The 26,719-nt window shown below is 38.7% G+C and overlaps 1 protein-coding gene across 1 annotated transcript; it reads left to right on the plus strand.

Annotated features, from left to right (window-relative positions):
- Positions 1 to 6,477: 6,477 nt before the first annotated feature.
- pik3cd (phosphatidylinositol-4,5-bisphosphate 3-kinase, catalytic subunit delta) lies at positions 6,478 to 25,818 on the plus strand. The gene is made up of 23 exons (XM_028583025.1): positions 6,478 to 6,710; positions 9,242 to 9,404; positions 10,257 to 10,485; positions 11,410 to 11,639; positions 11,862 to 12,038; positions 13,343 to 13,498; positions 13,997 to 14,086; positions 15,129 to 15,350; positions 17,049 to 17,145; positions 17,531 to 17,661; positions 17,752 to 17,802; positions 17,933 to 18,100; positions 18,429 to 18,550; positions 18,655 to 18,798; positions 18,884 to 18,983; positions 19,083 to 19,249; positions 19,766 to 19,872; positions 20,130 to 20,208; positions 20,298 to 20,465; positions 23,586 to 23,709; positions 24,138 to 24,283; positions 24,362 to 24,494; positions 24,790 to 25,818. Exons 2-23 carry the CDS (start codon positions 9,276 to 9,278, stop codon positions 24,925 to 24,927), a joined length of 3,108 nt encoding a protein of 1,035 aa, XP_028438826.1. The 5' UTR covers positions 6,478 to 6,710; positions 9,242 to 9,275; the 3' UTR covers positions 24,928 to 25,818.
- The last annotated feature ends 901 nt before the right edge of the window (positions 25,819 to 26,719 follow it).

The raw sequence follows: 26,719 nt of genomic DNA on the forward strand, positions 1-26,719 counted from the left end.
TGTGTGTGTGTGTGTGTGTGTGTGTGTGTGTGTGTGTGTGTGTGTGTGTGTGTGTGTGTGTGTGTGTGTGTGTGTGTGTGTGTGTGTGTGTGTGTGTGTGTGTGTGTGTGTGTGTGTGTGTGTGTGTGTGTGTGTGTGGAACATGAGTTACAACAAGTTGTACATATTGGACATGTGTAAGATGTGTATAAAAAGGTTAGTTAGCTTATTTTGTTGTTAGGCTTTGGGGTGTTTAAATTTAACATTTAACAAGTTGAAATACAACACACTTGATTTTTGAGAGGAATCATTTTGTTTGAGGAAATATTGGGTTATGTGGTTTGCCTCAGATAACTAATGCAAATTTGAAAGTGCAGTTTATTTGAAGTTCTTACCTTGAGCCAAAGTAATAATTAATTAAACTAAATTAAGTTTCTGAGAAAAACTAAAGCTTGCTACTGAAAGACCTCTAAATAACTGGAAGTTGACTAATGGCTTAGACAGCTTTATCATTAGACAACCTTAAAATGAATAATGGTTTTTGAAAGGTAATGTAACCTCAACATACTGTATACAGACTTGTGCATTTGTTCTTGATGTATAACCTGGCGTATGTTTATTTTCTCTAATGAAGGCTCATTCATTAAAGGATCATGTACATGTTAAAATGTAAATGTTTTTTCAACCATCTTGAATTTTCCTCAATGAGACAATTCTAACCTTTCAGTTGAAGATAAAATGAATATATTTTTGAGTTTGTATTTAAAGTGCAATGAAGTATTTTGTGCACAACACCATTATGTCAAATCAAAGGTTGTCCATTTCAGACTCTTTGACAAGAAGTATGAATTTATGTTCTCTCGCTATTGGTTTGAAGGGTTGTTATTCCATTGTTTAGCAATGCAAATGTTTGTCTGCAACAGCTGTATGGTCTGTGTGAATGTAAGGAACACTGGCTTGTTTCGTCTGGACCCTTGCTTTTTTAATAAAGTTTTTTTTCTCCATTATGTGTGATGTATTAAGTATCTACTTATCCAGGTACATAAATTAGTTATTACTAGATAATGTGTGTCTACACACGTTATATTCTCCGCACTCACCAGCATCTCTCCCTTAACATTGTTTAGTCTGAGTGTCTTTGTTGAACATTTCAGTGTGATGGTTGGCTTGGTAAACTGAAAGTTTGCGTCATTGAGCTTACGTTGAAACCTTGAGGGAAGTCAGACATCGACAGGAAAATGTTGCCATAGCAATGATAGACTGAATTTGGGAGGGAGCTGAACAAACGGTCAAGGACAAATAAAATTCTTCTGTGGATTTAGATAACACAAGTTTAAAACAAAAATGTAGAGATGCACTCACATTGTGTAACAGATTTGCACCTACAAATCAAAAAAAAAATAAAACTAATTATGTACGCAGGTAGTAAAACATTAAGAGTTGTCTGTTAATCCCTCTAACATACCTAGATCTGACTGAATTAAATTTTTTGACTACATGACAGTTATGTTCAGCGTTCCTAAATTGCTTGCTCATGAGTTTATCGATCTACCCAAATCACTAAAACTCTTATTAATGGCATCCAGCCATTAACAAAAGGTATGCAATAAGTATACTTTGAAAATTTTCCTATCCAAAATGTTGAAATAGCTGTGTTCATATGTAATCACAGGTAAAAAAAATAATAATCTCATCACCGGTCAGTTGTGCTTAATACCTCATGTCATTTCCTTAACCCTGAGCTAAGCTCTTCTGGTTTTATGCATTTTCTTTAGCACTTCCATTCTAAGTTACTTGTCAATTACACATTTTACCTCATTAATACAACTAAATACTATTACATTTTTGTAATTTAATAACATAATTTCATTACATGTAGTCACTCCTCAACCCTGCATACATTTTGTTCCAAAATATAGATAATGATCAAATTCTTGACATAAATTACCCCTTCAATGGTGTTTAATTAGTTTTGTTCCAATGTTATTTTCATTTCAAAGTAATCAAATAACACAAAGTCTTTGTAAATGCATTTATTCCAATGCAAAACTCACTGAGCAACACTGTTGCTCACTCATCTAATTCTCAATAGCTCCTCAAAAGATTTATCATTGAGTCTGCACCGTGATAAGGTAATGCATTGTGTTTTGTTAAGTGAATAATGTGTATTACACATTCTTGAGTAGTGACCCCAACACTGATGAGATCAAATATCAGTAGTATACCAACAAGAGATGGTTTTCAAAATAAGACTGTGTCTGTCTGTTAACTTAGATGCCTTTTGAAATGTGAAGTATGATGGAGCCACAGACTGGAGCACTGCAGTGCTTGCATATGGCTCTGTGATCCAGATGTTCTTGTTGGAATTGGTTCTTCAAAATGAACTAGTACAGATGACCTTTTAGGCCTGCTATTATTTTCCATGCCGCTGTTATTACAGGTGTCAAATCTATAAATGTTTGTAATCTGAAGTTGTAAGGGACTTCTGAAATTTAAAAAGTCCAGTGTTGACCATCAAATTGTGTAGAAAAGAAGCTTTCAAATAAATGTCCACCTCAAATTGTTTGGCAACCATTTTAAATACTTGGTTAAAGTAAAGCATTCTGGGAAATGGAGTCATGTTCCATCATGTTCCACAAAATAACAATTACAATAAATCAAACTTAATCATTTGTTCTGTGACTAAAGCTTTTAACATTCATTGCAGGGGGGAAACATTTCCTGTTAATGTAATCTGTACAAGTAGTTCAAACTAATATAATTGATAGAATATGTAATGCAATCATATCTGACATATATTGTAAAGCTTTGGTAAACACTTCACTTAAATTATGTATATGAATTTCTTAGAATTTTTATTGAATTGCAATTCTGCTTCCTTTAATTCAAATTCAAATTGTAATTCTGGATTCTGTTTTTGACATAAATTCAAATTCAATTCAAGAATTGAATTGGAATTTAGGAGTCATTCTCAATTCAATTCTGAATTGTGCGCAAGCCTGCTACAGACAACTGTTCGAGTCAACAGGCAGTTTCTCATCCTCTGAGGCGTCCCTCAAGGATCCATGTTAGGTGTCATTTCTTTACAGTCTGCTTCCACTTTATCAAATCATTCTGAGGTACTGCATGCACTTCTTTGCACCAATAGCATGCTCTTATATATCATTCTAAAACCAAAATCAGTGTAATTTAAAGCCCCTTGGGATTAAGTTGGATGGCTGTTTTCAGCTTAATGAGACTAAATCGGCAAAAAATGGTGTCATCTTTGATTCTGACCATTGGCAGTCAGGTCCAGTTTCTTCTAACCGAGGATCATTTTTAAGCCCTTCCTTTTATATCAGTCAGAAGAAGGTTATTCATGGCTCAAAGGAATACATTTTGGGAAATAAGCTTATCTGCTTTCTTGCTAATATCTCATATCTGTCTGTTCAATACGGAGCAGAAATCAGCAGCCAGTTAGCTTAGCATAAAGACTGGAAACGTGGAAACAGCTAGCCTGGCTCTGTCCAGAGGTAACAAAATCCACCTACCAGCACCTCTAAAACTCAGTGACTTACACCTTATATCTCATTAGTTTAATAAATACAAAAACAATGTGTAAGAATGACAATTTCTTCATTCCACCTTTATGATTTTTGGTGTTGCATACTTCATTTTCTAGCATTGCATTTGGCGTTTTTATTTGTTCATCTAACCTTCCTGTATTATTTTATTTTTTACGTAATCTTTTCAACTCAGATTGTCTTTTGAGATTAATTTAATCTTTTTCATGAGAATTTCCTTCAAAATGACAACACCATTATGTTGCACAATCGGCCAAGAGAGAAAGGAGAGGGATGGACGCCCAGATAGCTCAGTTGGTAGAGCAGGCACTCATATATAGAGGCTAATGTCTCGATGCAGCTGGCCTGGGTTCGACTATGACCTGAAGAAAAAGAAAAAGCACCTTTTTTATTTTAAAGCCTTGACTATTTTTCTCTGGCTGTGAGGGCCAGAAGAATGCTTATGCAGGAAGTCAAGACCCTATTCTCAAACCCCCCTCACACACACACAAACACACACACAGAGCACTGCGTGTAAGTAAATAGGTCACACATCTGAATATCACATGACCAACCTATTAATGTGTTCGCTCATTGTCAGGGTAAATATATTGTCTATATATGTATTAGGTGTTTTCCTGCACTGAAACAGTTGGTGATTCTGGTGATGGCTGTAATTGCTGTGTGTTCAAATAATACGGCTAGTTTCCAGTTACTGGAAATTGAATCCAGTTAACTGTTATTCAATTTCTGTAGTTAATACCTGCAGTTTCATTTTAATCCCAGCACAACAGATCTGAACTCTTTGACTCTGATGCTTACAGTATTGCGGTTCCCCTAACAAAGCTGGTAGAGTAGTTTACTGACAGGGTTTTATAGTTGAAAATAGTTCACTGACTGAAGGGTGGGAAGCAGGTTTGTACTCAGTCTGCAGCTCTAGCCAAAAGTTTCTCTTCTGTACAATCACTTCCTGTTTTCACCAGAGCTACTAGACCACCAAGATTCAGAGCACACATGAGGGATTAACACCTGCAAAACAATCTGACAAATATTATGTTTGTTTTTTTATTTACTGTGATGTGTTCTGGCATAGATATCAAGTCCAAGAATGATGTACTTTGTGTGTCAAATTCCTGAGAGTAAAAAAAAAAAGAAAAAGAAGTATGTCATGCTGTTGATAATGGCCACTGCATTTCCCCTTTCTACAGTACTACTGCGGTTTAGGTTCCACTTCCATGAGAGTGGTGTCTTTGCTCACTATTTGCTGCAAACTAAACTTGCCACTGGTCTGATGGTTACCCGATGGAAATATGAAAAAGGAAGGCAGCTTTCCCATCTAAGAGTTTCCGTTTGATTACAGACATCCAACTCTTGAAAACTCCAGATAAATGAAGGCTGGCATAACAGTAAAGTTCACTGTGGTACTATAAACGTTAGAGGTCGTCTGAACCCTTTAACTTTAAATTTCTATTGGCTCATATTTGAGAAGAATTTACATTTTGGAACTTATTAACTCTTATAGACCTGCATGTAACAAATTTGCAGCCACAATACAAAAATGAAATGTATCCTTTTCTGAAATTTTTTCTCTCTGTTTTATGATGGGTTGCATATTTTAAATGGAAGTTAAAGAGAGGTTGCACAATTTAACTTCCTTTTATTGATATAAAAAACAGTCACGTTACAGAGGGCTGGACTTTCTTAAGTGACACTATAGTACCTGGAAATATACTTAACCTCTGAGACAAGAATGTTTTAAAACTAGGAGATGCGTCTTGCCTATTTTATGTCACAGTGTGCAAGGTCGCAAGTGTGTTTAATAAATTAATGAGGCTTTCTTAATTTAATGACGATGAACCGTCCTTAGAGATTGAAGTGACAACGTGAGATTAGTGCTGCAACAAACAATTATTTTCATTATTGATTAGTTGGCCGATTTCTTACTTTCTGATTAGATGATGATTAGATTAGATTTTGTCTATATAATAATGCCCATTCTAATTTCCCAGAGCCCAAAGTGACATATTCAAATTGCTTGTTTTATCTGACCAACCGTCCAAATCCATTGGAGAAATCGAACAAAGTACATACTGTTCTTAAAATTTGAGGAAGTTTCTATTTTTATTTGATGCCACTTCTATCCCACTACATTTCGGAGGGAAATATTGTACTTTTTCACTCCTTTACATGTATTTGTCAGCTATTAGATACTTTACAGATAAATATTTGACATACGAAAGATCTGATGAGCTTATAAAGAATGAAGCATTATTTTAGATGATTGTGATATATCTATAAAATAGATTTAAAAAAAATGCTCCACCTAGATCAAATACATCCGTACATTGCGACTACCACATGAATGTATCAGTAATAATAATACAAAACTGTATTAGGCCATGACACATCACAGGGACCACTTTTCTGCATTGAGTCCTTCTTTCTTTTGATACTTCAAGTACATTTCTGCACTTTTAAAACATGACTTTTACATTTTTTTACATTGTGGTGCTTTGACTCACAGGATCTGAATACTTCCTAAATATATTTATGTTAACTATCATATAAAGAGGAACGATTAGAAGTCGTTTGCTTGCTTTGTTGAACTTTGGGAGGACAAATTGAATCAAAAAGAATTAGATTAAAAGAATGAAGTGTTAAACCAGCTTATCCGCACATATGAGAAGCTGTAACTGCCAAATATTTGGCATTTTTGCTTTTAAAAAAATGACTGAAATAACAATTATCAAAGTAGTTGTCAATTTATTTTCTGTCAATAAACTAATCGCCTATCAGACTAGTTGCTTCAGGAAAACGAACCAAAAACATATTAGGGATGGAGGGTGGGAGTTTTACTTTCACTTTGCGCGAACACGCGTTTTGGTGGACGGTCCCTTGGCCCGCAGGGAGCTGGAGAGGCAGAGCGCAGCCGCTCACGGTCAGTCAGCGCAACGACACCACTGCATGAATGACGGCGCATCTGACCGACGCAGGGGAACACTTCATTGCTTTGCATGAGCTGTGTACGTCCGTTTGAGCTGGATTTAAAACACCTCACTTCATTTCAACTCACGGGTACATCCGCAGACTATCAAGTCGCCTGAAGCGAGCCATGTCACCGTGATGTTACAGCCTCCATCTTCGCTGTAATTAAAGCATGAAGAGAAGACCGACTTGTAGAGCTGGCAGGTGAGTGTCTGCGCTAACGGGTTGGCAAGGCTTACGGTATGTTGTAGGCTGCACGTTTTACTCAAACAGCAAAATATCACGTGTTAGTAAATTAATTCAAATACATTTTTTATACAGGCGTAAATCAGCCTTCATCTGGCATTACGATACAGATAATGCAGCTTACACAGGGCAAGTTTCCTCTTACCAAAATCAATAGGGTAAAATTACTTTATAACTATTGAAAATGACACTCAAAATACAATTTTCTGCCTGCACAGTCAGCTGAATAGATTTGCAGGAAGCATGGCATCACATTTCCAAAATAAGATGTATTTTTTGTTGTTGTTGTGGGTATGATTCAGTGGATTGAAGTTTCTTTGTAGTGTGTCTTCACCTTATTTGACTCCCGAGCACATTTTTCTGACAGAACATAGTCTGCTAAGGTCGAGATGTGTGAATTGAACTGTATAAAAGTATTAAACTGCAGATTATAAACTGGTAGCACCACTCCAAAAACACAAAGAAATCTCAATAATCTTGCCTCAGTTTAGCATTTTATATATTGTATTAATAAACTTATATATGCTTTCAACTCCATTGAAAAGATGGAGGAAGGGATAAGGTGCAAACAAGGCCCTTCAACTATTGTCATAGTGTCGGTCATTCATTCATGTCATACACACTCTGCATGTGCTTTCTGATCCCAATAAACAACTTTGTAAAGATAGATCATTAACAAACACACTGCACAGTAACACATGTTACAGTTTTTTACAATCACTTTGGCATTCATTTCAGAACCTTGACGTCATTTTTCAAAACTCTAGACACAAAACTCACAACCAATAATCAAAATGCACATTTTTCAGAACTCTGACACTTTTTTCAATTGCTTGGATACAATACACATAAACCTAAGATAATTTGTTCATTTAACAAAGATCATCTGTCAAAAAGCAATTCACACATTACATTTCAGATGATTGTCTATTCATTTCATTACAATCATCTAACTATCAATCGATACAACTACTCAAAATGATAAGTAACTGTTATATTCCTCTTAATGCATAGTTGTATGGAAACAGACAAACAATATTCCATGTTTAGATCATGAGAGTTCACCAATTAGCGTGGAGCATGAACCAATTAGACTACATGATCTATGGAAGTAATATTTCATCATCATTCTTTACTGTAATGTACTACTGTTTATCAGACACTGTTTCTATGGTCCCATGTACCACCTTTAAGACTATTTACAGTATTGACAGTACTGCACTGTATGCATGCAGGCCCTTGGAATTGCTGGTCCAATTCTGCCAACTTGTTACTGATGATTGAGATATATAATTTATATATACTTTATATATAAAGTACTGTATGTGTATATATATATACTGCTCAGTGGCCAGCAGATCAGACTGGGGTTGTACTGGGCAGCTTCCAGGTATGAATGTGGAACTGTGTGAATGTGACAGGTCGTCGTTGCAAATGAGAATTTGTTCTCAATCAACTTACCGGGATACTGTAAATAAAGGGTAAATACAGTACATAATAAATAAACAGACAAACAATATTCCATGTTTAGATCATGAAAGTTTCAAGATAACGAGATTCATTGTCACCAATTAGCGTGGAGCATGAACCAATTAGACTACATTATCTGTGGATGTAATATTTCATCATCATTCTTTACTGTGTTTATTAGACACTGTTTCTATGGTCCCATGTACCACCTTTAAGACTATTATATATATACAGTATTGACAGTACTGCACTGTATGGATGCAGGCCCTTGGAATTGCTTGTCCAATTCTGCCAACTCGTTACTGATGATTGAGATATGTACTTTACACTATATATACTTTATATATAAAGTACTGTGTATATATATATATATATATATATATATATATATATATATATATATATATATATATATATGTATATACTCGTATCACATTGTTCGCCATGCCCAAAGGTTTTTTCCAAGATGTTTGGCTAATGAAAACATCCATTGCGATGTAGATGAGAACCTGCGGCCAAATCCACAAGACAGAGTTGATGAAGATGTAGAATACCGTAATCACTCCTTTGTTTTGCTTTTTAAATTACAAGCAAGTTGAGGAACACTGCATTTGATGTTCTAAAGTACTGTCTTTTCTTTTCTATTTTGTAGCTAATTATTTTGCTTTGATTCAAATAAACCTATGTTGTGATTGTACTGTATTGTTTTTCATCAATACATTTTAGATTTTGTTCAATGGTTTCAATGGTATTTCACAATCAGTTAGTTTTTTGAACCAGTGATTGTGCAAGTGCAAGATTTCTTTAAAGATATGAATGCACAATGCAATGTTCTAAACATTGGATAGCCTGTGTTACAAGTGATGACTGTTTTGAGTTTTGTGTCTAGAGTTTTGAAAAATGACATCAAGGTTCTGAAATTAGTAGCAAAGTGATTGTAAAAAAACTGTAATAGGGGACGTATTAATCTTGGCTGTGTTTTCTCTGTGTGGATGGCCGGCTTGTGTTCCGCTGAGCAGCAGAGGAGCTGACGGTAAATGAGAGGCCGTCACCATGCCCCCGGGGAAGTATGGGATGCAGGAGGAGGGGGACCAGGAGCTCATGATGGACTTCCTGCTGCCTACTGGGATCTTCCTCAAATTTCCTGTCTCTCCAAACGACACTATCAAAAGCATAAAAAAAGTACGTCCCCTCACATCCCCATTTAATTCATTATCAGTAGCTGCTTTTGGAGATCAGAAATAACCTCAATAGAATATTTTTTGCCACCAACACATAATGTGTACTGTCATTATACATTGCATTTGATCTCTTAGAATACAACACCGTGTTTCTGATAGATTGCAGTTGATTGACTGCAGCACAGCACTGCGGCTTTGGTGACCACAGTTACGAAATGCTGTTGTTATTTACAATATTTTCTCAATGTGCTTTTAAGCAAATTGGTCAACCTAATAGTCCCTTGTGCCTTTGATACATCTTGGAGTTTTGATGCAACTATTAGAGAAGGAGCTACAGCATTTCTCCTTGGAATACACGGCCCGCTCTCTGCTGAAGCAGATCTGCTGTTAAATGTGACTGTGCCAGTTTCTATGCCAACAGTTCTGCTACTTCAGGCTGTTTGATTAAGCTGTGTTAAGTAATGATTCTCTCGGAAGCTGTTAAAATGATTAAGAGATTAAATGTCTTTCCAATCGGGGTGATTCACAAGGAATCAAAAACTACCATGGTCATTTTTTGCACAATTGTTTATCTTTTTTTTTTGTAAATTGGGAGAAATCAGAGTGATGGCAAATGTGTTTTTCTTCAACAGGACTTTAGTTGACTGTAGTTTTAGTAATAGGTTGATGCTGGTCGATATATCTTGAATCACTGTTTCGATAAAGCGTGTTTGACATTTTACAGGCCCAGAGAACACACTTACTGCTGTAAGGTGACCTTAAGTGATATGAAAAGTCCTCATAAATAGAAAATACATTATTTCTTATTATAACACGCTGTACACTTCAGGTCATAAACGCTCTCTTGTTTCAGATGGTTTGGAAAAATGCCAGAAGTGAGGCCCTGTTCAGTGCACTGGGTGATCCCGACGCATACGTCTTCACCTGCATCAACCAGACAGCAGAGAGGGAAGAACTGGAGGAAGAATCAAGGCGCATAAGTGACGTGCAGCCCTTCATGGGTGTTCTGAGGCTGGTGGCGAGGGAGGGCGACCGAGTGGAGAAACTCACCAACACCCAAATCAGCCTGTTAATTGGCAAAGGTCAGCATCCTCCTCCTCTGATAGAGCTGAGTTGCTATATAGAGGTTTTTGGTGGTTGGTGTTATCGTTGTATAGTTGCAAAGTTTAAGATAAGACCCTAACCCTAACCATATCCTGGTTGCAGTCCTCTGAATCACTGTCAACGATGCAAACTAAAGAAGTGAAACGAAATGTCAGTTTCAGACTGAATTGCCATTTCGTTTCACTTCATTATTCAGTCTGACATTCTGTTCATATTAAATATTTTTTTGTTTGACACTAACCAATCAGTGGTGGCATATAGAGCTCAACATTGACCGCCCACTTTGTTGCGGCTCTTAACGGAAGTGTTTTTCCACATTCAATAACTCCATTGACGTTTCATTAAATGCTTATATAAATAGTTTTGAACCTGGAACCAAGCCAACCAGCTCCGAGATGAATGGTGACCATAAAATAACATTTTGAAAATGGTAAAAAAGGAAAAGGTACAAGACTGTGCACAGAAACTATCATAGACTTCAATGGTAGAAGCTTGCTCAAAGCCGTTTGCGGGGGTTCGCGGGTTCGCGGGTGTGGTAAACATTTCCATGATAACAGCAAGTTCCACCAATCAGAAACATCGCTGCTATGCTTAGGATTGTGGGTAGTGTAGCATTTCTCCAAAAGATCGCCAATAAAACATGGTTGAATTCATACGGACTTTTAGCTTCACTGTTAGCCTACCATGGAAATGTTTACACACCTGTGAACATGTGAACGGCTAGAGCAAGCTTCTACCATTATGATTATTATGAGTTTCTGTACAGTCTTTTTTTTCAATTATTAAAAACATGGCCGGCTCTCAGGTAGATCCAGTAAATGTTTGTATAAAGAAATCTTTCAAAATGAGCAAAGCGTTCCTCTCACTTGTATTTTCTGACGCTTTCATTATGATTTCTTCAGGTCTGCATGAGTTTGAGGCCCAGAAGAACCACGAGGTGAATGAGTTTCGGGCAAAGATGCGTACGTTTTGTGAAGAGAAAGCTCAGGAGCGGCAGATGTTGCCATGGCAGCAGTGGATGGAATACAGCTTCCCCTGTGACCTGGAGCCGTGCTGCTCTCCGCCGGAGTGTGGGAGCGTGAAGTCAAAAAACACCAAGATTTTCATCAACGTTAAGTTTGAGGCTTGTGATGTGAGTTGATCTGCTGTTGTCGTTTTTATGAGTCATATTTGTAAAGGTTATTGAGACAAATCAAAGAATGATTTTAAGTAAATGTGAGCACCTTTGGAAATCCCGCTCCCACAACCAAAAACACCACCCTCAAAGCATCACTCTGGGGCAACACAAGAGCAACATATTGTGTGATTTTCTGTAAAGCCGGCACCTTTATTTGTATTAATATGTCTCTCACAGGAAAGCTTCATGCTGCAGCAGGGCATTCAGGACTTTCCATTGGCTCTGATGAAGAGCGCCCTGAAGAAGAAGGCCACCGTCTTTCGCTCAGTGCGACAAGAGCCCGAGGACTACACTTTACAGGTCAACGGGAGGTGGGAGTTCATCTATGGGAAACATCCCATGTGCCAGTTCAAAGTGAGTGACCGCAGCAGCAGCGTCTTTGAGCAAAGCTGTTCTGTGTGGAAATACAGCTGCTTTTTTCTTCTCTTATTGTTTTGGCCGTTTAGCCACCTATGTCATGGCTGTAAAAAAACAATGGGTATCTGTACAGCTTTACCAACCGCAAATCAGTACAATAAATTCTTGGGGAGGGTCATCTTTTTTTCTCACAGTTGTGTTGGAGGGTCATCCAAAATGTATTGCTGATGAAGGGAGGGTCAGGTCTATTTTGACTAAAGGTCCCAAAACTCCTCCGGTGGCCCCTTAAATAAATAACGAACAGTCCCTAATCTAAGTTCTCAATCAGACTGAAGTCAATTTTCCTCTATGATACAGTTTTGTATTTTGCTGCATTCACTTACCCTCGCAAGCCTTCAGGGCCTGCTGCAGAGAAGCATCCCCGCAACATGATGCTTCTTAGTTGTGATGGTGTGATTATGCCACACAGCGATTAGTATGATGAGCAAAAAGTTAGAGTTAAATTCTCATCTCATCAGACCATCAAATCTTCCTCCACTTTGTTTTAGAGGCTCCCACATGCCTCCAAGCAAACATTAATCCAGATGTCATGTCAATTCTTTCCAACAATCGCTTTCTTCTTGCCATAAAGCTGTGAATCGCTAAGCATATGGGCATCTTGATCAGCTGAGGATTTCTAAGGATACAGCTGTGCCATTTTTTTGTGATTGACATAACTGTGGAATATACAGTGCATTTGGAAATGGTTCTTGCGTCCTCCCCCTGGTTGGTATTTTTTTTTAATCTTCTTACTGTAGATTTGTTTTTTTTAGGGGTGTCATCGTAAGTGGGTGAATAATTATGCAATCAAAATAGATAATTGTGTTTGATTTGGATACGTTTGTGGAGAACGATTAAGAACACTTTATAGGCACTAAAGTTCTCAGTGGATGTGGGTGAATTTATTTTCTTTTCTGCCTGTGAGTCTTGCCTTGTGCAGGTGGTCTATAATAGCTGAATTGACTGTCAGATCAGGAGTGGGATGAGTCAAGGTTTTGGTGGCAGGAGACTCCGCTGTTGACTTTGAAACTCCAGCTACCTGCAGATGTGACTCATATCTGTCTAGCAGCCCTGCAGAAAGGACCTGCATCCATCCACAAATAATGAGATTTCCGTTGCATTAACCTACAGCAAATAAACAGCCTCCAGGAGCTAACCAGTGTTATCAGAACACTGGGAAATATCTGTGGGTGAGCAGACTGATGGCTGCACCAGTTAACAAAACAATCTTCTGTCTTGTCTATCTCTGTCTTCTTTTACAGTACATGTTCTCGTGTTTGAGAAATAACCAGATCCCTCATCTAACCATGGTGCACCACTCCACCATCAGCAAATACCAGGAGGAGCAGGGCAGAATGTGCAGCCAGGGGTACAAGACTCGCTCCTTGTCCAGACCTCCTCCACTGCCCCTGAAGAAGGTAAGAGTTCAGCGGACGGCTGTCGTCTTTCATTAACAGAGCAGCAACTCTTTCTCTCTCTCCTCATCACAGTTGTTCCTCAACCAGACTGCGGACTTTGGCACACTTGAAACATCCTGTGCAACACAATGTTCATCATTTACGCTTTACACCTTTGCTTGCCTTTACTGTAGTGTAACATACAGAAACATATTACCCACTTGCTGCACTGGTAAACACTACTAGACTAAACTAGAAATAAGAGCGATAACGAACAATAAAATAACATGTTTTTCAGACGTAATCAAAGAACCTTAAGGGCTGTCTGTCCGTTTTTTACGCTGTTTTTCCCTTTTTTTACTTTAAAGCGTACATTGTTGTGTATCTGTTTGTTGATGTGTTGCCAAACAGGAAATTGTAGCAACAGTTTTGTGACATTAGACTATTATTGAAGTTTTAGTGTAAAAAAATGGAAGAAAAAAAAAAGACAGTTTTCTCTCTTGTGACTCCTTCCTACAGCAGAACACCTCATCTCTGTGGTCCATCAATGAGCCTTTCTACATTCACCTGCTGCAGGGCAGCCGAGTCAATGCAGACGAAGGAATGAAGGTTGGTGTGGTTTTGCGTGGGTTTGTTGCTCAATGAAATGTGGCATTCACTTGTTTACCAATATCTCAATTTCAGTTGTAGAAATAGCGGGGTTGACATGTAAATGACAGGGGGGGTCACATGGTCTAGACCACACGTTTCCCATAATTCATCAAGGCGGTTGGTTGAAACTTCAAAACAGGAAGTGGGGAGGGCCTATCTGCTTTTTACATCTCATTCTGAGGCCTAGATTCTAAGAAAAAGACAGACTGCATGCTGTCTCTCCCTCTCTCGCTTTCAATGCACTTCTTTTTTTTGAAGGCGATGCAGCCATTTTGTTACTATTGCAAACAGGCCCCTGACCTAAGTGGCAGTGTTTGTTAAAATGTTTGTTAAAGGATGTTTCCATGTAAATGAGCATGTGAAATATCCAGTAATACTCCATATTCTCTCTCTTTTTCTATTTTATTTTATGTTTTACCAAATTGACAAACAAGAAATAGAGTGAGAAGATAAGTACTGTAGGGGACTCTGTTAATGTGTGCGTCTGTGTTTGTGATTGAGTTTCATAACTAACTATGTTACTGTTTAGATGGGTTATTAAGTGTAAGTGCACTTCCGGCTGCTGCCTTAGAGCACATCATGACTCATGGCAAATTTGTCCTGTCACATAATTATCAGTCACGTCTGCAGTTGGCAACCAGAGGTTTGAAAACACACCCTGGGGGAGAATAACCACTCACGTATTTTGTAAATATAGATTCAGACTATCTTGATTTGGCAAAAGGCAGGAGCTTAAAGGCTGTACAATATCAAATGTGTTCTGGTTGTTTATCATTTTGGGGCAGGCTTTGCATAGCACTGAAAGGTGTCGCGACCTGCTTACATTATGAATGTGTAGACTCTTTGACTCATAGCCCGAGTGACACAGGAAACTCTGAATCATCTCGTGAAGTCTGTACATCTTCCACAAACAATCTCCCTCACACAAACTCTTCAGCATTCAAACCACATGCCATGCCTTTCGTCTAATCACTTCTGTGTATGTGTGTATCCCCTTCAGCTTGTTGTGCAGGCCGGTCTGTTTCATGGCAGCGAACTCCTCTGTAAGGTGGTGACAACCTCCGAGGTGACAGTGTGCTCTGAGCCGCTGTGGGATCAGAAGCTGGAGTTTGACATAAATGTGGCTGACCTGCCTCGCATGAGCCGCCTGTGCTTTGCACTCTATGCTGTCATTGAGAAAGCCAAGAAACCCCGCGGCACTAAAAAGAAGAACAAGAAAGCGGTGAGTTTGTCATAAACTTTGTGCCATTTCTGGGCCTTAGTATACAACTTGTGATGGCACGGGCAAGTGTTTTGGGCTGGTGGGTGTGAATTTGTTAGCAAGCACAAACAGATCTGTTTCCTCTCTATTGTGTAGTGCGTGTAGTCAGTGTGTGCTGTGTGGGTGTGTTTTGCTGCTGCGTCTGGTTGTGCAAGTGTGTTCAGTGGCAAGGCTGCGGTTAACATTTCATCCGCTTCAGCTCTTTTATCTGCACATCACTCCAAGGAAGGAAGGAATTGACGGACATTTTCAAGGAATTCTAAATTCATCTTCACAGGGGGCGTTAATACTTACAGCTCACCCGACCACTGAGCATTTTACCTTTTCATTTACTTTTATCTTTAAGGCCTGTACTGGGGACAGGTTAGAGTAGAGGCATAAATACTGTGCAAATATTGTCATCATGAAATAATCGAAGATTAAGAATTATTATAGAAAATAATCAACAGATTAATCAATAATAAAAGATTACTATTAGTTGCTTCCCCAATTACATTCATACATTTTTATAAAGGAATATGCTACTTAATGCCACTATTAGTAACATGAATGATATACCAATAGAGGCACACAGCGTTTAAAGTTTTACCATCCTCTTGCCATTTATTTATTTGAACTAAATCCTGTTTTATGCATGAAACTACAACAACAACAACAACAACAACAACAGCAGTAGTACTACACCAAGAGACTCCACACACCCACTCCCTGCACACTGACAAGTACAGTGAACAACAACAAATTCCCCTTTTTACTGCCGCTGTGGTCTCAGCCTATCTTGTTTTGAAGCGTTGCAGAGGCTATGGGCAACATGTTTCCGAGGTCTGCCCAAACATGGTGCCCAGGTGTGTTTATGGGCTCTGAGTCCACTTCTGCTTTCTGAGCCACTTCTCTCTTCTTATGCCTGGAAGAGAAGTCCTGCAGACAGACAGAAGTTGAGCTATTTTAGCCATTCTTGTATATGTGCATCGTCCCTTTTTTTAGCCGGGTGCATTCAGCCTTAATGTGTTTGGTTTTTTTGGGGGGGTATTTGTGATACATTTTTATTCTTTTTTTGCATTTTTGTTTTTAATGGATTGTCAAGTTATTTTTTTCTGCTGATCGCTGCCTGGATCTTATTTCTATTGTTGCTGCTTTACATGCAAAATTTAGACCTTATAAATGTAACATCACTGTGCATTTTATACCAGAAGCTCACACTTTATTATTTAACACGATGAATTATAAAGTAAAAGTTGCCACGACCACCCTTTTAAACTTTTTTTATGTCATTAAAATATTTACGTTTTCTTAATGCTATTCGATTTGAATTCAAATGAACGTCTAAAATAAATCAATTGTCATACAAGTGAGATTTAATAATTCAGTACGTTTGAGATTAATTAATGTAAATTATTTTATTTTTAAAGAATCTTAAATATAGATGTTTTTTTAAATGTTGCAAAAATGAGTTGGCTGTTAAACTTATTTTTGACTAATTTGACAGACAAATTACTACAAAGGACAATGTGTTATGATAAAAAATAATTACAACATTTGTTGACCTGATAATCAAATCTTAATGTAAATTTGATTGAAAATTAGTGCATGATTTTTACTGTGTGCAGATGATATTCAAAGCCAATCAACAAACCTAATCCTCCCTGTCCCTCTCTTTAGGATTGTCCGATAGCCTGGGTGAACACCATGGTGTTCGACTACAAGGACCAGCTGAAGACTGGGGAGTTCCTCTTGTCCACATGGCCATCTGTTCCTGGTACTTTCAGGCCTTCTCTTTTCTTACATTTCCTCCTCTTCAGAAACACCTTACATGTTAACAGCCTCTCCCACAGTGCCTGGCAGCACCACAGTGAAAATGACACACGGCGCCATCAAAAAACCACATATTTACACATTATGTGTTTGCACAAGATTGCCTTTTGAGGATGTGGAAATAGCAGTTTTAAAAAAAACAAGTCTGTAAATTATGTCTACATGTTTATTAACTAAAATGATTTGATCTTTCTTTGCAGTTTGGAGCAGCAAGTTTAACACGTGCTGTCACTTTTAGAGATATTTGAGGGATTTGAATATGAAAATGTACTCACTAAGTAGACCGAAGCATCTAATGGCACATTTCTTGTATGACATTATTATTGCAGATGACAAAAGTGACCTGTTGAACCCAATGGGAACAGTCGAGAAGAACCCCAATGTGGACAGTGCTGCCGGGCTTCTCATTCGCTTCCCTAACATCCGGCCACATCCTCTCTATTACCCTCCACTGGACAAGGTACTTATTCTCAAAAGTTTTTTTTTATAAGTACATACTTACAGTTTAATTTTTATTACAATCAGTCAAAAAATCCTCATCTGTTTTCAGGTGAGTGACATGGAGAAGAATGGTGATGCAGCTATTGTCACAAAAGAAGAGGTAAGACTTTCTAAATCTCACATTTTACATCTCTCACTCAGCTAAAGGTTAAAAACAAACAAACAGCAGTTGTTTCTTGCTGACCACATATTTTTATGAATATGTTTTCGGCAAATTTTGTTCTCTGCAGTGCATGAAACTAAAAGAAATCATGGACAACAAAAACCACACTGAGTTTTTCGAGGATGAAAAGGACCTCTTGTGGAAGCTCCGCACAGAAGTCCGCGATCATTATCATGAAAGTCTGTCCAAGCTGCTCCTTATCACCAAGTGGAATCGGCGCGAGGACGTAGTTCAGGTATAAATGGAGAGTTGTGGAAGAGATGATCCATTTTGTGTTTCTGTAAGTGGTCTGGAAATGTTTGCCAAACACATAAAACACCTGGGACATATAGAAAAACAGATTTAAGTCCTCACAACGTACAGAAATACTGTCTGTTTTGTCTCTGCTAAATGACTTGACCTGCTTGTCTATTCATTCTGAATTAAATTGTTGAATTAGTTGCTGTAAAAGTCAGGGGATCACCAGATAAGTAGTGCTTATTTTGTCCAGCATGAGCCCCAAACCCAAAGATCTGTCATCAAACACATGAGAGCTTTAATTGTCCTCCTCATGATGTCCTCAGATGATGAGTTTACTGAGGACCTGGCGGGACCTCCCTGCCATTCATGCCTTGGAGCTCTTGGACTACAGTTTTCCCGACCCAGTGGTCCGTTCTTTCACAATCAGATGCCTCAGGAAGCTCAGGTACACACATATTTATTAAGTTCATGGTTCCTGTACCCATGTAGCATCACACATTTTGAATTTTAACAGTGTAGTCATTCATGGAAGATTTTCTCTGCACACAGTGATGATGAACTGCTGCAGTACTTAATCCAGCTGGTCCAGGTCCTGAAGTACGAGTCTTACTTGGACTGTGACCTCACCACTTTCCTGCTAGAAAGGGCTTTGTCCAACTGGAGGATTGGACACTTTCTGTTTTGGCATCTCAGGTGAGATGCAGCCCAACAAAAAACACAAGATTTTGTGCATCATCTGCAGCCTTTTGTTTGACAGGAGAATTTATGTTTATCGTAGGTCAGAGATTCACGTTGCGTCTGTAAGTTTGCGTTTTGGGCTGATTCTGGAGGCCTACTGCAGGGGAAACATCCACCACATCAAGCTTTTAAGCAAACAGGTAATCTTATCACACCGATACACACTGACGTCAAGCTCTGACGTCAATTATGTGTTTGTTTTTTTGTATTAAATCTCGACCCTACCTCTCCCCACATAGAACGAGGCTCTGGGCAAAATGAAGGCCCTGAGTGACTTTGTTAAGTCAGGCTCCCAGAAGATGACAGCTGATGACCTGAAGCTGTGTATCAGACAGGAGTCCTACCTGGAGGCTCTGTCAGACCTGCTGTCACCACTCAACCCCAGCATCATCCTCGCTGAGATCTGGTTAGTGTCAGACACACACACATGCGACAAATTACATTTTTTGACTCCTTAATTGGATTTTCAAGGGCAGTTTTGGTCTCTCTAGGTTTACTGAATTACAAAATAATTAATTTACATAGCATATATTCAAATTAACCCTTAGTCATTACAGTACCAGTAGACTTTTGAATCTTACACTTATTTTTCATCACTAAAACCCTTGAAAACAGATGAGGATGGTGCCTCTTTTTTTAATCTGTCCCCAACCTGTTAATCTGCATCCCCTTGAGCAATGTTTTTTTAATAGTGTTAGCTCGTAGCTTGTTTGCCCTGAACAGAATTTCCCCATTTCCTACAGTGGCCCACAGGGGACATAAATATTTAACAAGTAAAGTAAGTAAAATGTCACCAGGGTAATAAAAAAATGGCAATGTATTTGGAAAGACAGGCATTTTCTAAACTTTCAACGTGCATATTATTGTCTTCACTCACACCGTGAATCTGATGAGGTTATAATGAGTGTGTTTGCTGTTGCAGTGCAGACAAGTGCAGGTTTATGGACTCCAAGATGAAGCCGATCTGGCTGATGTATAATCCCTTCACTCAAGAAGACATGGTGGGCATCATCTTCAAGAACGGTGATGGTGAGATACAAATACACATTCAGTACACATTAACATACAGTAGCCACACAGTGTCAAAATTGAAGCTGTAGTTATACATGCACCGGAAAGATAAACTTACCCAGCAGGTTTGGGAGGGGAGGTCCCCTAAATTCAAAGAGGAAGGTTAGAAGTCAAACAGTACCAGGGTGAAAGTTAGCATGACATTTACATCTTTTATTACTGTGAAATGAAGATATATATTTGTTATTTCACCTTTCTTCACTCATCACCTTTAGATCTTCGACAAGACATGTTGACCCTCCAAATGATCCAGCTCATGGAGAATTTATGGAAGAGAGAAGGCCTGGATCTCAGGTACAGTGGGAGCAGCTGTTTGCTTTTGCTTTTTGCAAGGAGCTCGTCTAGACCAACCTCATAACGTTAATTTCACCACACGCTCACAGGATGATCCCATATGGCTGCTTGTCCACTGGGAACAAGATGGGGCTCATCGAGGTAGTGAAGAACTCAGACACTATCGCCAACATCCAACGTAACAGCAGCAACAGTGCTGCCACCGCTGCCTTCAACAAGGATGCCCTGCTCAACTGGCTCAAATCTAAGAATCCTGAGTGAGTATGACGAACAACTTCGACACACTATTGGAAGCTTCAGAATGTCATATTTTACTATGTTGATCTGATGACCCTCTTTAACCCCAGGAACCCAGCACTGGGTCTATTATATAAACAACAAACGCTGTTCAGAGCCACAGAGTTGCACCCATCCATCCATTTTCAAATTGTGTATCACGATGAGCAAAACCACTCAAATGGGCCTTTTTACCCAGTGATTTTCCCCAGCACCTTGTGGGGGGGATCCCCAAGTGCCAGCTCTGTCATAAGCTGTGTCCCAAATACATATGTTATACTAGTTCTAGTCATGTTTTGTTAGTATGTAGTGTTCACAACACAAATACATTTTGTACTTCCCTTTGTGAAGTTTTTAAAATTTAAAATGGGCATTAACATTGCAGTGTCACATTTTCACCGACGTCTCTTGATGCACAATTTGTGTTATTTCCTGTTATTACAAAATGGCAAAGTATGTTCAAGATTTGTGAAAAAGAAATACCAAAAAATGCACCAACAAGAGCATGTGCAGTATTTTTATATAATATGGAATTGAAACACAGTGAAGTGTGTGTCACATCCACTGGCTCTGTTTTAAACAGACATATTTAGTATTGTCAGTAACACTTTATTTTAATCCTCCCCCCTTTTTAATTATTTATAAACAGTATAAGTAATAAATGGTCTATGACACACTATAATGTAGGTGTAATTGTTTATTGATATATTTGTCAACAACTGTAACTCCTCCCCAGTAGAGGCTGGTATATAAACAGAAAATAAATGACAACATAGTAAAACACAGTTTAATAATAGAAGATATTTTATTACTGGGCAACATTGATAAAATTCAGGCTTGGTGCAGCCTCTCTAAACCGGATTGGTGTGTCTTGGAAGATAATTCTTCTCGTCCGTCTTTGTTGACAGCTCTTGTTTGTGCACCTTTGGCCTCCTGTTGTCCTTCGTACATCAAAAACCCTATTGTACTCTCCACTGTAAAAATTTGGAATCAATTCAGGCAGCATTTCAAGCTACTTGCACCCTCTCCACGCAGTCCTATTTGTAATAATCACCTGTTTCTTCCTCATAAGTTGGATGCAGCTTTCGCTCTGTGGAGAGAGAGGGGTTTGATTTTGTTTTTCAAATCTGTATCTTCATGGTACATTTGCTACCTTTAATGATCTCTCTGCCAAGTACAATTTGCCCCAGTCGCCCCTGTTCCGTTTTTTTCCAAGTCCGAGAATATGCACGTAAATACTTTGGTTTGTTTCCCCTTCGCCCAACGGACTCTTGGGTTGATGTGGTGCTCTCGATGACTAAGAAACGTGGTTCGATCTCAGCTTTATACGAATCTATATCATCGGGGAGTCCGGTCTCTCTTGTGAAGGTCAGGGGCAAGTGGGAAGGGGAGCTTAAGTTTAATTTGACGGACGAATGGTGGGAAAGGGCTCTAATTAGAATCAATTCCTCATCTTCTTGTGCACGTCTAAGCTTTAGTCAATTCAAGGTCCTACATAAAATTAATTTTACAAAAGCTAGGCTAAGCCGTTTATTCCCAGGTACTGATAATATCTGTGACCGATGCAGCTCATCGCCAGACGATCATACCCATACATTTTTCCTCTGTCCAAAATTGGTAAAGCCCTAAAGACAGCTATCTTTGGGGTACCTCCTGCACTGGTCAGTCTCTCCAATAAACACTTAGATGTTATTGCTTTTGCTTCACTCATTGCCCGTAGACATACTTTGTTACACTGGAAAAGCCCCAACCCTCCCCCTGCCACATCCTGGCTGTCTGATTTGATGTCTTTTCTGGCATTAGAAAAGGTGAAATATAAACTGAGAGGCTCATCTTCCCAATTCCATACAAGATGGCAGCCTGTCATTTCCTATGTTAACACTCTGATTGTCATCGCATCTAAGTTATTATTTTTCTTCTTGAAACAGGTGTCCTGGCCATCCTCTCTCCTTATGGTGTCTGTTTCAATCTTTTTTATTTATTTATTTTTGTCCCTTTTTTGTTTGTTTTTTTCAGTTTATTTACTCTTTTTTTTCATTATTATTTTTTGAATTATATTTTGGGAATACAAAAAACAAAACAAAAACTGGAACCTGTATCTTTTCTGTGAATTTATATTGGCGCATCTCTGGTTTTCAGTACAAATACATGCAAAAAAAATTATAATATAAAATATGTCTTCATAGCAGAGGTTGTAATTGTTGAACAATTCTGTACATTAGTAAATGTAAATGTTCTTATATCTGCTTATAACAACATCATAGTGTGTTTACGTTTATAAACCATTTTCAAATTTTTATATAGTAGTTAAAAATGCTAAATGTATGTAGCTTTAGTTGGAACACAGGTAGAGTATGAAGGTGTTTTTTCTTGACAGTATAGAGAAAAATATTTTTTTCCATCTATGATAGGAGTTATGTTTTCAGAAATGCCCTCTGGATGTCTGTGTGTGTTGTTTGAAGTGTTTACTTCAAAGTATTTATTTTGTGCAGCATTTTAAAACCGTGACAGACCAACACAAAGTGCATAGGCAACTACGGGTTTAGTGATATTAAGTGAGAGTAGATTTTTATTTGGTGCCAGACAGTCTGAAGGTCTTGTCTCTTCTAAAAGCTCCTTGAAGAGAGAAAACCATTCTCTGTAATGAACAAGCCTTTGTACGTCACATTGGCAAGACAGGCCCGGCTGACTGCACGACAGAACAGAAAGATAATTAGCTCGAAATGCTGCAGCACCCGCAATGGAGCGGAGGAAATTAGTCAAAGCTGAACACAGTGAACCTCCGTGACCTCTAGACTGTGAAAGGACATGACAGTCAATCATTATTAGGCCACAGGAACTCCTGCTGTGAATATTTATATAGCAGTGAGGAAATCCTTCCTTGTGTGTGTGTGTGTGTGTGTGTGTGTGTGTGTGTGTGTGTGTGTGTGTGTGTGTGTGTGTGTGTGTGTGTGTGTGTGTGTGTGTGTGTGTGTGTGTGTGTGTGTGTGTGTGTGTGTGTAGTATAGTATAGTAGTTATGCAGAGAAGAAAGAAGTGTAAATGTACTGTAAACCCACTCATTCTTTGCTTTCTTGTTTCTCTGATCTTTTTTGTCAACAGGGACAAACTTGATCGAGCAATAGAGGAGTTCACACTGTCCTGTGCTGGCTACTGTGTAGCTACTTACGTCCTGGGCATTGGAGATCGTCACAACGACAATATCATGATCAGGGAAACTGGACAGGTGGGGTTTACCACTGTAAATCACATTATCATCACATTACAACACTGAAATCTACCACAAGGGTGCGATTAGACATAAAGTGGGAAGTTTGTTAACCTGACTTTACCTGTGCTCTGCTTCATAATGTAGTATGTAGCAGAACACTTACTACAGTTGCCAAAAATAGTATAGTAGTTGTCACTGCATAATGTTTAAAAAACACAAATTACTCTTCCAAGCCAAGGTTTGTAAGTTTCAAATTCTTTTTAACAACCTAAACAATACTTAGTTGTGACTTTTAATTGAACTTTTAATTGAGTTTTTCGTTAGATTAGGTAACGTTGGAGAGAAATCCTTCAGGTCATTCAGCAGTTAGGGAGTCTTTAACATGTAGCATCAATATGACTGTGTTCAGTGATTCATAAGTCATGTTCACCTTTGATCCTCAGCTGTTCCACATTGACTTCGGGCATTTCTTGGGCAACTTCAAGCGGAAACTGGGAATCAACAGGGAGCGTGTGCCTTTTATCTTGACTTATGACTTTGTCCATGTGATCCAACAAGGAAGGACGAACAACAGTGAGAAGTTTGAGAGGTATCAATCTGTTTACTGATCTAAGATTCTGTTATCATACTTTATAACAGATGACTGATTATTGCATCATGTTGTCAGATTCAGGGAGTACTGTGAGCGGGCCTATAAGATCCTGTGTCGAAACGGGATGCTGTTTGTCAACCTCTTTGCCATGATGAAGGCAGCAGGACTGCCAGAGCTCACCTCCTTCAAAGACATCCAGTATCTAAAGGTATGCAACTATTATGCTGCTGCGGCTGCAGCTGCTGCTGCTGCTGATGATGATGATAATGATGCTGCTGTGGCTGATGATGGTAATGCTGCTGCTGCTGCTGTTGCTGATGATGATGATAATATTGCTGCTGCGGCTGATGATAATGATGATGGTGATGCTGCTGCTGCTGCTGCGGCTGATGATGACGCTGCTGATGGTGATGGTGATGCTGCTGGTGCGGCTGATGATGATGATGATGATGATGATGATGATGATGTTGTTGACAATGTTTTGTCCTTTTGTTTTTCAAAAGGACTCTTTAGCTTTGGGAAAATCAGAGGAAGAGGCCCTGAAGAATTTCAAAGTGAAGTTCAACGAAGCTCTGCGTGAGAGCTGGAAGACGAAGGTCAACTGGATGATGCACTCCTTGGCCAAAGATAATAGACCGTGAAGAACACTGCGCCAAGGAAACCTGAAGACCAACCAACAATTATGGATTTTAACTTATGGAGATAAAAGGGAAGAAAACACAATCAAATATGTTACTTTATTGATGGCATTCAATGACACTCAGCATATGTTTACATCTGACTGGCCTGTGTGTGGAGGCATCCAAAGATGATATAACTATGGAGCATAATCTCAACACACAGATATTTTCACAATGAAGAAAATCCAGCACACTCATCTTTCGCCCATCAAACATTGGAATGCCTTTGACTCAAAGACAAAAATTAAAAACATGCTTTTTTGATGTGTTTAAATCGCTACTTGAAAACCACCGGCATGTGCAAAAGTGTCATGAATCCATGAAATAAAAGCAGACTGAAAGTTCATCTGACCGACTTCATCGCTCAGCAGGGAGCAAACTTCAAACAAACTTTATGATGACTTTAGACGACACCGTTCAGTCACAGCGTTCAATAACAGGGCGACAGTTTCACCTCAAGTCTTTTGTACCGTTACGGTAGCTGTGTCATTTCCACTCATTTCAACTGTCTCTTTGCAATTGTGTCTTTTTTTAAATTTTATTGTATTTAATTTAAATCGGTAGCTGTGAGGTACATGTACAAAGTCATGAAGGATATTTTAAAAAGGTGTTTTACTGCTGTATTGATGTGTAATATTGCTTTGAACTGCAATATGTTACCTCTGGAGTGCCAGTAGACAGAAATCATTGTAACATTTACAATTTATTGTAAGATGAGAAAATAACTTTAAATGGGACATTTATTTTGATAACATCCCTGTGTACCAGAATGTGTTACCCAGAAGATAGTCTCGCATTGCCAGACGTTCCTCCACAGCGCTGCGGAGGAGGGTCTGGCTAGTCCACACAGCATGGGCGCCAGACTTAATGGTGCCTCTGCAAAATAGCCTCAGGAAGGAACTTTTTTGGGTGGAACATGTGTACGTTCAAAAGTTGTTTTAGTCATGCAACAGAAAACTCAGATTGCACAGATTGCTGTCTTGATTTACCCTGCAGAGATCTGAGGAGCAGTTAACCATAGACCTCATAAATCTACCGGAGTTTAGAATGCCAACACAAAGAAAGCCGTAGGTGAGAGACATCTGGCCGATAGCTAGGGACATCCAGCAGAATTTCTGGCGCCACCTGATCAATCCCGTTAATGAAACATTGTCGATATAGACTAGAACCTGACCAAACTGCTATTAAGCAATACAGGAATAATTTGACATTGTAATACACTTATTTGCTTTCTTGAGAAGGTCTATACCACTCTCGTGTCCATCTGTTAAATGTGACGCAGGAGTCTGCAATCTTTAGCGTATCATAACTTAGCTTAGTTTAAGACTTGAAACAGGGAAACAGCTATGTGACTCTGTTTGAATGTGACAAAATCTGCCTATACCAGCACCTCTAAAGCTTATTAATCAATGCTTTATATCTTGTTTGTTTAAGCAAAGATATCAAATAGATGTTTGGTCAAAGGCTCAGAAGATTTATATTGAAAACATGAGGCATTACGACCCAAATAATAATCTCATATTAGCTATAGACTTGTGGTTGCATTTCTCAAAATGTGCTCTTTTGAAAGTGTTCTATCTCAGATGATGCAGAGTGTGTGTGTGTGTGTGTGTGTGTGTGTGTGTGTGTGTGTGTGTGTGTGTGTGTGTGTGTGTGTGTGTGTGTGTGTGTGTGTGTGTGTGTGTGTGTGTGTGTGTGTGTGTGTGTGTGTGTGTGTGTGTGTGTGTGTGTTATATTTTCTGATATTTAAGTT

The sequence above is a fragment of the Perca flavescens genome, chromosome 7, assembly GCF_004354835.1.
Source record: "Perca flavescens isolate YP-PL-M2 chromosome 7, PFLA_1.0, whole genome shotgun sequence".
NCBI lineage: Eukaryota > Metazoa > Chordata > Actinopteri > Perciformes > Percidae > Perca > Perca flavescens.